The sequence below is a fragment of the Trachurus japonicus genome, chromosome 4 (genome assembly GCF_045865225.1).
Source record: "Trachurus japonicus isolate A0001 chromosome 4, Traja_1.0".
NCBI lineage: Eukaryota > Metazoa > Chordata > Actinopteri > Carangiformes > Carangidae > Trachurus > Trachurus japonicus.
This window is the reverse complement of record NC_140910.1, coordinates 22,314,447-22,328,873: the sequence shown is the minus strand read 5'-3', so window position 1 is coordinate 22,328,873 and position 14,427 is coordinate 22,314,447. Positions and strand designations below refer to the sequence as shown.

General features: G+C 41.8%; 1 protein-coding gene across 2 annotated transcripts; it reads right to left on the bottom strand.

The window, feature by feature from the left end:
* Positions 1-1,927: 1,927 nt before the first annotated feature.
* Positions 1,928-13,854, bottom strand: arrdc2 (arrestin domain containing 2). 2 transcript variants are annotated; one of them, XM_085774752.1, is made up of 7 exons: positions 13,587-13,854; positions 5,123-5,340; positions 4,918-5,020; positions 4,553-4,809; positions 4,277-4,439; positions 3,692-3,852; positions 1,928-3,411 (listed from the first exon to the last, which is right to left on the bottom strand). In XM_085774752.1, the coding sequence occupies exons 1-7, from the start codon at positions 13,837-13,839 to the stop codon at positions 3,358-3,360; spliced, it is 1,209 nt and encodes a 402-aa protein (XP_085630878.1). In that variant the 5' UTR covers positions 13,840-13,854; the 3' UTR covers positions 1,928-3,357. The 2 variants fall into 2 exon arrangements, with proteins under 2 accessions (XP_085630878.1, XP_085630879.1); XM_085774753.1 differs by lacking the exon at positions 13,587-13,854 and adding an exon at positions 6,633-7,065.
* Between the last annotated feature and the right edge of the window lie 573 nt (positions 13,855-14,427).

The following is a 14,427-nucleotide window of genomic DNA, read 5'->3' as shown; positions in this document are numbered from 1 at the left end:
TCACCTTTACTTGAGTCTAAAACCAATACAAAACAATCTGTGAACAGAATTCATATTAAGTTTTAACTTTAATTAATCAGTGTTTATGATATTTAGATTTATACTAACAGAACCCTGTGATTTCATACGCCATTAAGACTAAGGTCGAACACGTCTGTGGGATAAAACAACTGACTTTAATCCTGAAAAGACCTTCGAGTGTTTCTCACCATTCTGTCTGTTTACAGTGGGTGTGAATGACGCAGTTAATAATTCTTTGAACCCGTTCATTTAAGGTTTATTTGAGCAGCTTAACATTGTCAAAAGAAAAATTAAGTTCAGCGAATCACAAACACCATTAAGGGATGACAAAGACATCTAAAACTACGTAATTCATTCCTGCACAAACTCAACTTTAATTCTGTTGTGTTTATTGAAATTTTGTTACCATGTGTAGAATCTAAACCTTTGGTGTTTTTGTTCCTATTTCTGCTGAGCAATAATCAGAAAAGCCTTCATACATAACTGTTTCTACTTGGCGTGAGGATCTATTTAACATTTTAAAGGTAATATTCTGCATTTGTTTATTTCTGCATGTTATGAGTCTGAAACTAAAAGCTGTGAGTCACAGTGAGTTGCACCAGAATCAAGCCTCCTCTCGCATGCTTGCTGCCTCCTTAAACAATGATAAATCGTATGATAGCTAATGATATGATAAGACAAATGAAATAAAGATGCTGGTTCCTTATCATCTCCAAGTTTTCTCATTTCTCTTTCTTGGAAGGTGTGAAATTTAAAGACATGTGACCACCACTCCCTCTCAAAATCCTTATAAATTCAGTAAAAAAAAACAACACATAAAAGGCTCCAAACAATTAAGTGACATAAAAAGTCATGTCTTTCTACATACAGAACTACATTGATACCACTGCCACCACACATGCACTGACCTCTATGCAGCCTGTGGTCAGAGTGAAAGTCAAGTGAAAAGCTAGAGATCAGTTACAATCCTGGTATTTGTTTAGATTAAGGCCAGACATAATGTTCAGTTTCGTTACTGGCTCTCTACTGAGTGCTCTCTGTATTAATTTACTGATCCGGGGGTGCTTTGTTTACAATATTATGAAGCACAGATCAACATCCACGCCCCCTTAAGTATCTTGAACCACAGAATCTCTGGTATTTTGGCTTGAATTGTGTTTTACATGATTATCAAAAGTGTTGATCACTGACAAATAACTCACTTAGCTAATCATTTCATTGTTTTTAATTAAAGAAACCATCCGCAATTGTTTCAATTAGAAGTGTCGGTTGATGTTTCTGAGTACTGTATTCACTTCTCCCTCCTCCGTCCTTCTACTTTAAAACAGTTTGCAGACAAAAACAACAAAAAAAACTTGAGAATTTCTTCAGCCTGGCCTTCATCCATGTTTACAGCTTTGTCTAACACTGTGTATAATTCACTGAGCTGCTTGTTTGTTCCTATGTGTTATGTGTTTACAAGTGGCACAAAATAGTTGAGATACTTGTTGGAAATTCATGTAAACATAGTACAAAGTGTACAAGAGTACACTAGATAAGATCCATGTATCTCTTGAACTGAATTTGATAAATAAGAGTGGTGGTGATTTTAAACTTCTTTTTTTTTTGCTTTTTAAAGGAGCTACAGAGACAACAAGAAAGACTGGATTACGTAGGTTGGAAATATTAGAGCTGTCAAAGGCATAAATTGCTGTAATTATTGTTTTGATCCAGCGAGTGTAGCTCATGTCTTCGGTGAACCCTGCCCTTGGCAGTGCGATAGTTTTGACTCACACTACTGAACATGATGTACCAATCCACTGGCACGCAACATGCTAGAAGAATCCCTCTACCATTTCCTTAACAAAGAGGAGCACAGCTTACATACCAGTTAATGTTTGAAGGAAACACTAGGAACAAGCATCCATTTCAGTTTTTTTTTTTTATTAGAAAAAACAATTAGAAAACTTTGGCAAGATTGTGAATCAACAATTGCATAAAAATACATTCGGTTTTTCAGTGCGTGCCAAGGAAGTCACACAGCTGACCCTGAAGACCAGTTGTTGTAGTTTTTTTTTGTCTTTTTTGTTTTTTTGGAAGTTGAGGAGAAAAACTTCATCCTCGAGTTAGTTTTTGGAATGTTCTTTAGTCCATACGTTTCAGTGGCGTCGCCAGCTTGGGGCTCGACTTGTTCGCTGAGCGGTGTTGTGCTCTGGATGAGCCTCGCAGAGCGCCCCACAGCACCGAGGCATCTGGCTCCCATCAAAAGCTTCAGACCACATGGCTCAGAGGTCTCCATCTCCTCCTCCTCCTCTTTTTGTTTAGCAGCTGGGAGAGCTAATCTATGAGCCTCGTGCAGCTTCATCCACAAACTGCCCATCCTAATTTGTAACTGTGCTAAAAATCAACAACCACAGCTCTCTGACACTTCAGAGCCTTAAGCCTTGCATTAACGCATCACTTCTCTTGGAATTCAGCCACATACAATTCAACCGTTTTTTTTGTTTTGCTGTTGTTGTTCTAAGTTCATTACATTCACTTCTATTGAACTCTATGAGAGAACGACTCCCTGAAACTCTCATGCAATCTTCAACTGCAGATAAATAAGGCATACGTGTTTTCCCTTTTACATATTGTTACCTGCATGCATACAATACATCTATATCTGCTTATTTGACTTGTCTGCTCCACCGTCACGCCTTCAGATACAGTATGTGCTTTAAGAAACAGCAGAAATCATCACAGGCACACTGCTGTTGAGTCACACAATGCATAGCAATGTAGGCTGTTAAAAATCTACCGTATTGCCAGGCGAAGGAGAGTGTAAATCGAAGACAATAATAATTGCACTTATTTCTTTACACCACTCAAAGTAACAATGTACTGCTAAACATATGTCAACTTATTAAGAGCGATTTTTTTTTTCAACTCTCCACCTGACAAACATCAAGTGATCTACCCCTCCAATATGTCCCTTAAATCTCAAAAGTTTCTTCACATGAGGGAATCTTCGATTGGGAGGTATTGGCGGCTCACTTTGTCGCGAGCCTAAAAAATCACTTGGGGAGGACAGGAACCGACGTGGAGAAGTTGCTTCCTTCGCAAACAGAACAGGAAAGCGTCCAACGTTACTTTTTGGACTGGAAACAGAAGTGGCAGCTCCTCCTCCAACAACTCCTCAGTTCCCGTGAGCTCCTTCTCCTCTCCTGACCTCTCCGCGGCGCTCCGGTCCCTCTCCACAACGCTTGGTGGGACCAGGCATCATTAACCGGAGAGAAGTAATCCAGGAGAAGACAAATCTCTTGATTCTTTTCGATCATTTTTTTTTCCGCTTGACTCTCAGGCAGGGTTTGTAGCTCAACACGTCATGCAGCGAGGTCTCATGTTGAGGGGCTGAGGGTTGGGGTCAATCTGTAGGCAGGAAATAGAAATACAAGACACATAAGATGATGGTTCAGTAAAACTAAAATTTCAATATTTCTCCAAGCAATGATACATTCTGCCTACATTCAGCTCACACCCACAGATATATCATGTAGACACTGTTATACAAGTTAGCTGTATCTTTTGGCAGTTTTAAAATGTATCAATACGGAAGAAAAACAATCTTTACAAGCGTTTGTACGTGCCAATCAAACACTGCGATACCGTGGGTGAGGGTGCATGTTGATTCCAGCATTTGGTGACTCACCTCGCTGTAGACCGGCGGAGGTCGGAAGCGAAACTCTTGAACAAAAGCCATGAGGGGGCGCTCCAGGATCCCACTCAGGTCCTCGGCAGGCTGCGGGACCACCGCGGTGCTGCACTGGCCGGCCTCCTCCTCTGTCACCACAGAGCTGTAATCTGGAGGAGCTGCAGGGAGAGGAAGGAGGCAGGATTAGTGCACGGGTCTGACTCAACACAACAGCACAGGTCCAAACACTAAGCCTCTGAGTCATCACTGCAGTTAAAACTCTTAAAATCCCACATTACATTTACTGCCTTTCGCACTAACAAACACCGATGTGATCCAACATGAATCTCATCTGAATTGAAACCTTTGTTTGTTGATGCGTGTTGGCGTCTGACCCGGTTGTATTTTGGCAGTCAAACAATCATAAAAATACAGACCCACAAACCGATAGAGGTTGGGAAAGCTCTTCGAGTTTTTTTCTTAAGATTGTTGTGTTTATCTGCACAACTTGAGCGAAGACGGTGCAAAAACCCCCCCAAAACAATAAAATGACATCCCAAATCTAAACCTTTACATCTCACAGAAGCAGCAATGGACACTTACGCTCAGGCTGCTCGGGGATGGCCATACGCAGCCACTCCAGGTTGACGCTGTACTGGCTGCTGACGCTTGAGGTCCTGCTGCCGAAGGGATGGAGGGGGATGGTGCCGATGACCAGGGGCAGCTCCAGACAAAGCTTTGATGTCCCGGGAACATCAACGCAAACCTGATAGGGAAGCAAAGTGGAAAAACCATTAGATCCAGCAACAAGCACAGAAAGAGGGAAAGACGGCGATTTGAATTCATGAGAAATGTAAAGCTGCCGTCGACTCGGCTCACCTTGAGCATGTACTCCACTTTGATGATCCGGCACTGGAGGACGGAGGGGCCCACAGGTGGGATTTTGATGGCGCGGCCGTGCCAAGTCTCTCGGCATCTGGCGCCCACGATGTCCCCGCTGAGCGTGGCCACCACCGAGCGCTTCTGTTTCATGGTGCCGCGGGCGATGAACGTCTGCGTCTGCGTGATGAAGGCTTTGGGTACAATCGATCTGGAGGTAGAGTTGTCAAACTCCGCAAAGACGGGTATCACCTCACCTGCAGAGAGAGGGGGAAAGCATGTTAGAAATCGCAGACAGTTGTAATCTGACCAACAAAAGAAGACTACTATAGAAGGTGTTTGTGTTTCTGATGCTGGACTCTGACCTGGTGTGTAGCCTTTGCGGTCGATCTTTGCCGTTACAGACACCTGTCCGAAGTTGCGGTACCAGGCCCGTGCCATCTTGTCCTTTGTTCCAGCTTGTGGCGCCTAGTAAATAAATAAACCCAATGAGCAAGTGCCTCAAAACAGCCACAAAACCATGAAGTGTGTGATGAAGTATTCGTGAAAAGTCGGGATTGAAGTGCTCACCAGTAAGGCTGGTGTGTTGATGTCGATGGGCTCGATGACTGTGAACTCCTTCTTGAGCTTCTTGACGGTGGCCCACGGCCTGTGGAGCTTGACTTTGACCCAGTAACGGATGCTGCCATGTTTCCCCTCGAATGACGTGACCAGTGTCTCCTCTGGCAGCTGGAAGCTGAACGGGAATTCGTGTCTGCCTGCAGGAAGGACGGTGGCTTCACCATTATCTGAATGGAAGAGAAAAGAGAAAGAAAAACCTGTTAAAGTTACAGCTCTTAAACTTTTAGTTTTGCTTTGTGAGGTTATCTTAGGTCCTTTGGTTAATCTCCTCCTGCGGGCATCAGGTTAGGACCAGGAAGTAGCGGTGAAAGTAATAAAGTTATGCAGCACAATGAAAACAGCTGTGATTCAGACAGTAGCAAATTGCTTCCTCTGAATGGAATATAAACTTCATTCTTCAGAAAAGTGTACAAATCAAGCCGACTTGGTGAGAGCAGTATGAGCAGATCTTTTCAGCATGACTTTTGGCAAAATAGAAATCTCTCTGTCTTTCTTTGCAATCACATGGCTTCTGTACTCGCTCAGAGGGGCGGTTCTTTCCCCATTGTGCTGACTGAGAACATGTTTTCCTCGAGCTGTATAATACAGCTTGTCTCAACTGCTCTGTTTTTTTCTTTCTTCCACTCTCTTGCTGCACAGGTCCAGGAACACGTGTTTGCCTTTCACAGTCTCAATGTGTTTTGTGTCCCTTTGTTAGCTGCAAGCTCCTGTTTGATTTAAATTACAATATTGTCACTGTCAACCGTCTTAATGGGCCAAGTGAGGTTGTTAGGAACATCATCATGTTTTTTCCCCCCCAGCACGATTACAAATGAAGCTGTTCACATATTGCAGACTAAATGGATATACATGTTAGTTTTCTAAATTGCTGGTGGCATGCAGGACTTCAAGAGAAGATGAAACCAAGGCAGACAAACGGAGGCAGAAAAACAACAGAAAACCGAGAAAGCTCTGCTGTGAATTTCCTGCCTACGCTTCAAACCGAAGGGATTTTAACATGAGAGTGATGAAGCTTTGCAAAAACAATAAGTGATATTATTTCCTGATAGATACTACCACAAGCAACCCATGGTGCAACTTTGGATTTTTATTCTGTTCTTGTTTTATCATTTTATCAACCATCTTAGAAGACCTTCACTTTGTGTTAATAATTAGTAGCCATCTGTTGTTGAGGCTGCATTGAGACCACCAATAATATAGTTGCATCAAATAGCTGAGAAATGAAATAGTGTAAAAAACTGCACTACAGAGGTGGTGACTGTGGTAGCACCAACTGTAGTCAGGTCAATTTTATGTCGATGGCACAACTGTGGACAATGAATGAAAGGTAGAAACCGAGGCTTCTCACTTCACAGGTGAAAAAACAAAGCAGAAAGACCCCAGATTTCCTCCGACTGAGTCAAAGTCTGGTGGCAGAGGGATTTCTTTCAACAGATGCTTTCACAGCGACTGAACTGACCTGCCTGCAGCAGCACCTCTCTCCGGTTCAGGTACTCCACTTCATCGCTGTAGTTCTGCGTGTACGCGGTGCTGGAGCCCGCGGACCGGGACTCGGTCCAGTGCACCTTAGCGAAACCCTCGGCGTGGAGCTTCAGAGAGTCCACCTTGCTCTCCCCGGATACCTCCAGCACCACCCGGCCGGACACCACGTCCCCGCTGCTGAACACCGGAGGACAGTCCACCTCCGCAGAGTCGAAGACGATGTCAAACTTTTTCAACTTGTCGAAAATCATTTTTGCTTTTGCAGGATGTGCGAGTCCTCTCTAACGCAATACAGGAGAAAAAAAAAAGTGTGCAATTCCTCTCTGGTCTTGTCCCCGCAGTGTGTGAGAGTCTTCGGGCTGCTGCTGATGAGTTTCCTGCACTTGTTTTTGTTTAAAGCTCAAACTGCTGGGCCCTTTCGCTCTGCAGCCCTGTTTTCAGCTGGAGAAATGGGCGGGGCTTCTGAGCTCATTACGTAAGACCTCAGGAGAGGTTCGAAGGCTCGACGCTGCTGCCTTCATGTGCTCTTCGACGGCACGGACTTTTCAGCACTGAGTAAGTTAATAAGACACGGCTGCAGTTTGAACGCTTTATACTTAGTCAAAAATGAACCCCAATATATCAGATAAGTTCAAAACAGCACCAGAACAACACAGGGGCTATTTCCAATGATGAACAAGAGAAGGAGTGTGAGTTCACTTGATGCTGCTTTCACCCAGACTATATTGTTTTGTAAGTTTTTGAGTGGAAAAGTCTCTGATAGGCAAGGCAAAGCACTTTTATGTGTAGCCTATAGACTGTTTTTACAAACAGTTTGTCTCAACAGCATCATAACAACATCCTCTGTCCTTAGATCCTCACATCAACTGAGGAAAAACTCCCAAGAAAACCCTTTTAACAGGGAAAAAGCCCCCCCCCCCCCAAAAAAAGTGCTACTTCATATACTTAAACTATCACTGTTTTTTCTGCACATTTATTGTTTGTTTATGCTCTCTTGGGGCGGGTGGAGACAGACAGCATTTCCAAAAACAGAACAAGAACAAGTCTGGACAAAACCCCCTGTGACGTGTTAATTATCAGAAATGATTAATCAATCTGAAAATAAAACTGAAACCACACAACCGTTACTGATAAAGCACTGCCAAAACTCCCATGGCACTTTTGACATGATCATCACATAATGCCAGCCTAGGTGTTGTGGAAAATTCACATTAATTTAATTCTTATTTGCCTCTAAGCTGAGCTACTTGAGAACAGTGCTTCTCATGACAACCCAAATTTCCAGACCGAGCCTGAAGGCAGCATAATAAACATGCAGGACTGGGTGTGGAGGGAGCAGAGAGGAAAACAGGGCCTGATGATTGATGGTTACAGGTTCTTCGAAGAAAACAGGCCTACTGAGCATGCCTGAGTCTGGCAGAGATCCTCCCTGCACAGCTCAGAGGAAAATAGTTTCACTCTGGACCAAAGCTGTTTACTCCACTTCTTTTATGTCGCTTTGAACATACTGTTACAGTGCGTGGGCCACAGCACACATGGAAAACACACAGCTAAGCACATGAGCATGCAAGATATGCCACCACATCCCCATATATGAAAAAAAAAACAAACTGTACTATAATGCCACTAATGGAGGGATACCACAGATACATCACAGAGCTTCAAGTCGTCACTTATACAAAACCTGCAGCAATTAGGTCACTTGCATGAACAAGCATAGCACCCATGCTCCTTTTAACACATCTAATTCACTTCCAACATTTCCACATAAGGTCAAAAATACACTTTCCTTCAAATGTCTAGAGCTGCAAACTTCTCAGTAAACTCTACAAACACTTGTAGGTTGAGTTACCCTCTCCATTCAATTCAAAATCCATCTCCCAAAAATCAAGTCTGGTTTGACAAAAACAAAGTTGTTTACGCCTTTGTTCCCAGAGAGGAGGACTTAAGCTGTCTACTGCCACCAACTGGTGACATGAGATCTGTGTACATAGTTGTTGCATTAGCAGGATGCTTTCACAGCCATATGGATGAATCTGGGAAATGTGATATAAGTAAAGTAAATTATTCCTAGATGATATGACAAAACCAGTGTCTTTCATGGCTGTTATTTTACTTCTTGCTGGTTGTTTTAATAGTAGAAAGTACACAGAGACCCTACACTGCAGACATCTGCCTAATTTGATGGAAAAATAAAATATGTTAAACTAACATCTGAATATCTGGGAAGTCAACTATACGGTTAGCTGTCAAATTGTCAGTTCTTACTTAACACACATTCAAGATGCAATGGACTTGGGTAAAGTTGAAGCCCAGAGCGCCATCTGCTGGTAATTTGTAGCAGTGTCTGGTTCTTGTTGGCCCGGGCCTCCTGGTCTCAAGATAAGAAGAGGAACATGAGGTTCCCTACACAGAACGATGGGCCCGATAAACACTCAGCAGCACTCAATATGATCAACCTAATAGTGGCTGACAACATGTTTGTAACTGCTGCAGACTAAAAGTAAACACAACCGTCCCTCCAGGCTCCTCTTTGTTTACCTGAAGAGCTTCTATGTACACAATGCAAAACAAATGTTACACATTGTGAGGCCCCTTCATACCTCAGAGCAGAGAGAGGCTTGAGAGACGTGTTGGACAAGTTCACTCTGGGATATATCTATTTCTGCTTTTAAAGAAAGTGACAAAACTAAAACTATTCAAACTAAGAAAAAATTAAAACATGCATGAGTTGAAAAAGATGTGTGACATTGCAAAAATGAACATCTCTGATGGAGAACAGCAGCTGGCTGCAGGGTGAGAGGAGGCGGGCCCAAGGGGAGCCACGTGTTGTTTTCTTGGTTGCCGCGGCAACGCAGGCTGCATTTTTTAAACATCCCCCACCCCTTCCTCTTTCCTTCCTTTCCCCTCGTCTTTCACCTTCTCCCCATTTCTTGCTCATGCAGAGTCCCAACTCAACGGAGACAATTTATTCCTACTTCAACTTTTTTTTTACTAATTTGTCCAGTCATTAGTATGTTAAAAATGTGTGGGTAAATTAATCTGATTTTGGGACGTATAGAAGAACGATGAAGCTTTGCAAAAGCAAAGTGCGGTTATTTCCTGTATACTACCACAAAGCACCTATGTACAAACCGAAACTTTTGATTTTTTTATTGGATTTTTACTTTGTTCTGAATTATATAAACCATCTTATAGAAGATCTTTTTGTAAGGTATCTTTGTATTAGTATTTTGGTAGCCATCTGTCTGCATTACAACAACCAGTATTATTGTGGCATCAAATTCTTGAAAAAGGAAAACTGCATTACTGACAGTGTTGGGAACGTTACTTTTAAAAAGTAATTAGTTATAGTTACTAATTACTTCTTCCAAAAAGTAACTGAGTTAGTAACTCCACTACTTCACTATAATAGTAACTAGTTACCAGGGAAAGTAACTATTGCGTTACTTTTTCTTTCCAAGGGCATTTTTAAATTGTATTTTATTGTTTTCATATATTTCACTGATCGCAATTATGGAATGCGAGTGTGTGTTTTATTGAAAGCGAGGCTGGTGTGCCTATGAAAATAGGTTACAGTGGGTTTTTTAAGTGCTGTGGCTACAAGCAAATCTCATATTGTCTCTGTACAAAGACAACAAAGACCTTTTTAAATGTGAAAACAGTGGAGACCTATTCAAGATTTGCGTTTGGGCAACAATAACAGGAAACATCGAAATTAATTTATTCATGGCCACATTAAGTGAAATTATTAACTTTTACCGATTATCCATCTGATTATCTGTCCTGCTGCGAGCACACAACTTCTCAGGGTATCCGCGGATCCTTAAAAAGTCTTAAATTCATGTATCTACAATTAAGGCCTTAAAAAGTATTACATTTATTAGAAAATTCAAAGATGGTCTTAAATATATAATATATAATACACAGCATCATTAAATATGTATGCACTTAATCTTTTATATGAAATAACAGGGTATCCGTGGGGTCTTAAAAAATCTAAAATTTGAAAATCTAAATTTTAGGTCTTAAAATGTCTTAAATTTGTTGAATTATTGTGTTCAAGTCTTAAATAATTTTAGTCTCGCATTTGCCCCTAAAAAAAAATACATGTGTGAACCGGGAAAATCACAAAAAAGAAAGAGCACAACCTGTGATTGGTCAAAAACTACAAATCCCACAATTCTCTGGCCTCAACAATAACAGTAGTTAAGGGAGAGTGGAGCTGTCGGTGAAAAGAGGAAACAACGCCACGTCTGGTCCTGTTCTATGTTGTTCGTTCACACCGTCACCGTTTATTCGTTACGTCCGCGGTGTAAAAGGCCGTAACGCAAAGACGCGATTAGGCGCGAGACGCGGTAGACGCGACTTTTTTTTTTTGCGACGCAATACACCCGATTTTTTTGGGCGACGGGACCATCGCGTCTTCGTCTATTTCATCGTGTTTGGTGGGAAGACCCACAAGGGGCTTCCCACCAAACACGAGGAACGCTTTTTTTTCGCTCGAGTTGTGACGCGCGACCAAACGCGAGATACGCGATTTCTCGCTCGTTTTGACTTTGTGTAAATTCGCGTCTTCACGAGCTCGCCCATTTTCACTACAACAACAACATTTCTGCTCTCATCCACCATGGTTGAGGTCACAACGCTGCGCTGTAGCTGCTCTGGAAGAGTTCCGGGCTGATGAGCTACAGAGACTTTAGAGTTTAAAGGAGCAGTGCGTCGCTGTGTCGGACTGTTTGGATTTAATGAAGAAGCTGCAGAGTCAGGTGAGCAGAAGCTCAGGACAAACACTTCGCTCCGGGACATAATGTAGCTACACCTCACATGTTCTTGTCTTTTACCTCAAGGAGATTAAAGTAGTGTCTGTACTTTCCCTCCGATCTCAGCAGCTTCCCTCTGCTAGTTTGTGTGTGTGAGGCTAAACTGCGTGCGTGTGTGGTTTGTGTACAAACTGAACACTGCCTCTGATTGGCTTAGCATGAAACCTTACTCTGCCTCAACCAATCATCATCACTTATGTGGTTGTCTCCCCCCTCCCTCCTCCCCCCTCCCCTCACCAAAGGAGAGGAGGAAAAAGAAAAACAGTTTAGCAGCTTCTGTGGCTGAGATGAGCGAAGTCGGAGGACAACGGCTTCACTGAGTAGTTTGTAACGCGCCTCATTTAATTGTCGGTAACGGTAACGGCGTTGTAACGGTGGAAATAGTAATTAGTTAGATTACTCGTTACTGGAAAAAATAACGCCGTTAGTAACGCCGTTTATTTTAACGCCGTTATTCCCATCACTGATTACTGACATGGCGACTGTAATCAACTCTAATTAAGTCCATTTTATGTATATGGCACAAAATCACTAATTTGATCATGAGATCATTTAAAAGGGGTGGTAGGTATAGATATAAATATTTTATTCCAGTATGTTGTACGCTGTATACTATGTCTATATTGATTGATATAATACATTTTATTAAAAAAAACAAAAAAACAAGTCAGATTGTTGTTGGATAAAATAACCAGTCAAAAAAGTTTGCTTAGCCAATGACGAAAATAAATGATCCCTAATCACAATGATTACGGTATGTAAATGCTGTATTTGCTATAAAAACAATGTGGTTCATTGATGAGCCTAACAACACCCAGAGAGGTCCACATTGAGGACAGTTAGACCAACTGATATCATCCTACAACAGATGTTTTCATATCACCCATTGTAGAAAAAAAACCCTGTGGTTGGTTGGGAGGCATTTAAATGTAGTTGTACCTTTAACTGTACAATTTCACACTTCGTGGTTTTTGTTTCAGTTTTGATTTTGTGAGTGTCTTCCTGTGTGAACCAGTTTTTCTCAGTGGTGACTGGTGAGCACACAGTTTTGCAAAACAGGAGGAAGTGACAACCGTGCTGAAACTGTGTCGATGTTGATTGTGTTGTGCTTTTAATACAATTTCAAACATGCAATATCTCTTCTTTACAACAGAGTGTGCATCTGGTGGTGTTTGTATTTGCTTTTCTGACTAGGCAGGGGTATCAATCAAAATGTTGGCTGCTGTTTACAGAGCATCTAATCAAACATTAACTGCTACCTACAATTTATTTACTTAGCCGCTATGGCCTATATTCCTTGCCTCTGTTTTTAAGATGCCGGCTGCCTTCCACATAAGGAGAATTTCACACTCTTCATCCCATACAACAAAGCGCTCAATAGGCCTAGGTCATTATAACTACTGGATAGGCTTATGTTATCTGACAGATGTATCTGGATGAGCCAGTGTTTGACTTCTCTCCCAGGTTTCCGTGTGTCCAGGTGGCTTCGTTTTGCAAACTGCAGTGACAACAAGACACCGACGACACCAGCTGGCACGGGATGGAGTCATCAGCAGTTTTGCACCACATTAGTCAGAGAGAGAGAGAGAAAACTTGCTGCTATAGCTACAGTTAAGATGTATATCACAGCAAAGCCAGACGCTATAAACACAAATGATGCAAACCACCTCATTATAAAGAATTTAAGTTGCTACTAAGCCATACCTGTTTTATGGGCACCTTTGGACTACCATACCTTGAGTCAGCGCATCCCAGATAAACTTGTTGACTCAACCTGTTTGACTGTGTTTGCTGAATATTATAATGCTTTTGTTTTGTTTGTTTGTTTTCTTTTGGGTAAAATATAACTAAGTCTACATTAAAAAATGAACTTAATTCTAAACGCAGAACACAGACAAATTGTGTATTATTTATTTCATATCACAGTGTATTTCAACTTCAAAATTATTAACAAAACACATTAAGACGTTAAAAAGGGAGCTCTGCACTGCAGTATGCAACTCACCCAGATTTTACCCACTGCCAAGCCAGTCTGGTGAATAAACACAGCGTTAACGTGGTAATAACAGTTCAGGGGACTAAAACCAGCTGAAGCTTTCACCACTGACCTCGGATCAGATGCTGTCTTTTCCTGAAGTAGGTGATCTTGGAGGTGTAGTCGTTATAGACAGAGTTCATGCCGCGATTCTCCAACCAGTGTGCTGTTGCCACTCCTCTACCCTGCACCTTCATAGAGTGCACTCTAGTTTCCCTGCGCAGCTCCAGGATCACCTGGCCAGACACCACCTCCCCGCCAGTGAACGCAGCATCAGCTGGACCATCCAGGTCCAGTGTGAAAGACTTAATGGCGTTCAAAGTCATTCCTACAGGTGAGGACAGAAAAAATACTTCATGAATGAAAACCCACATTTTATAGGCCTATGTGTGGGACTGGTTTTCATGTGTTGTGAAACCAGAAGGTTCAGGAGTAATTAAAGCATCTGAAGCAAACAAATTATACATGAAGTAGGTTACTATTCCTCTTTTACGTACTTTTATGGTATATTTGTGGACTGCTTATAAATATTTACTTGCCATTAAACTGCAACTCAACTGAACATAATCTTGTTAATGTCTTATGTTTTTCTTTTAGGGATCCTAAGGGTGGGGTGGGTGTTAACGTACTGCTTAGGGTCTGTGACGAGCCAGCGGGACTAGGCTAACTACAAGACAGGCCTGCCAGTGAGATAACTCCTACTGTTTACGTTTTAGAAATGGTTGATAAGATCATCAAGATGTTAGCCCTACACTGACTCTTGAACACTAACTTAACAAAGGTTTTTTCTTTTGTTTTTTTAAAGTAGTGTCTCTACTAACATTTTTTTTGTTCCACTCAATGATCTAATGCTTTAATTCATAACAAAGAATAAAATAAATTCTACTTTCTAGTAATATGTTACTGACTCTGAC

Coding starts and splice junctions, on each gene's coding strand:
- arrdc2 (XM_085774753.1), bottom strand. CDS start 6,906: ATGATTTTCGACAAGTTGAAAAAGTTTGACATCGTCTTCGACTCTGCG. Junction 5,021..5,122: donor TCAACACACCAGCCTTACTG/GTGAGCACTTCA, acceptor TTTATTTACTAG/GCGCCACAAGCTGGAACAAA. Junction 3,853..4,276: donor CATCCCCGAGCAGCCTGAGC/GTAAGTGTCCAT, acceptor CTCTCCCTGCAG/CTCCTCCAGATTACAGCTCT.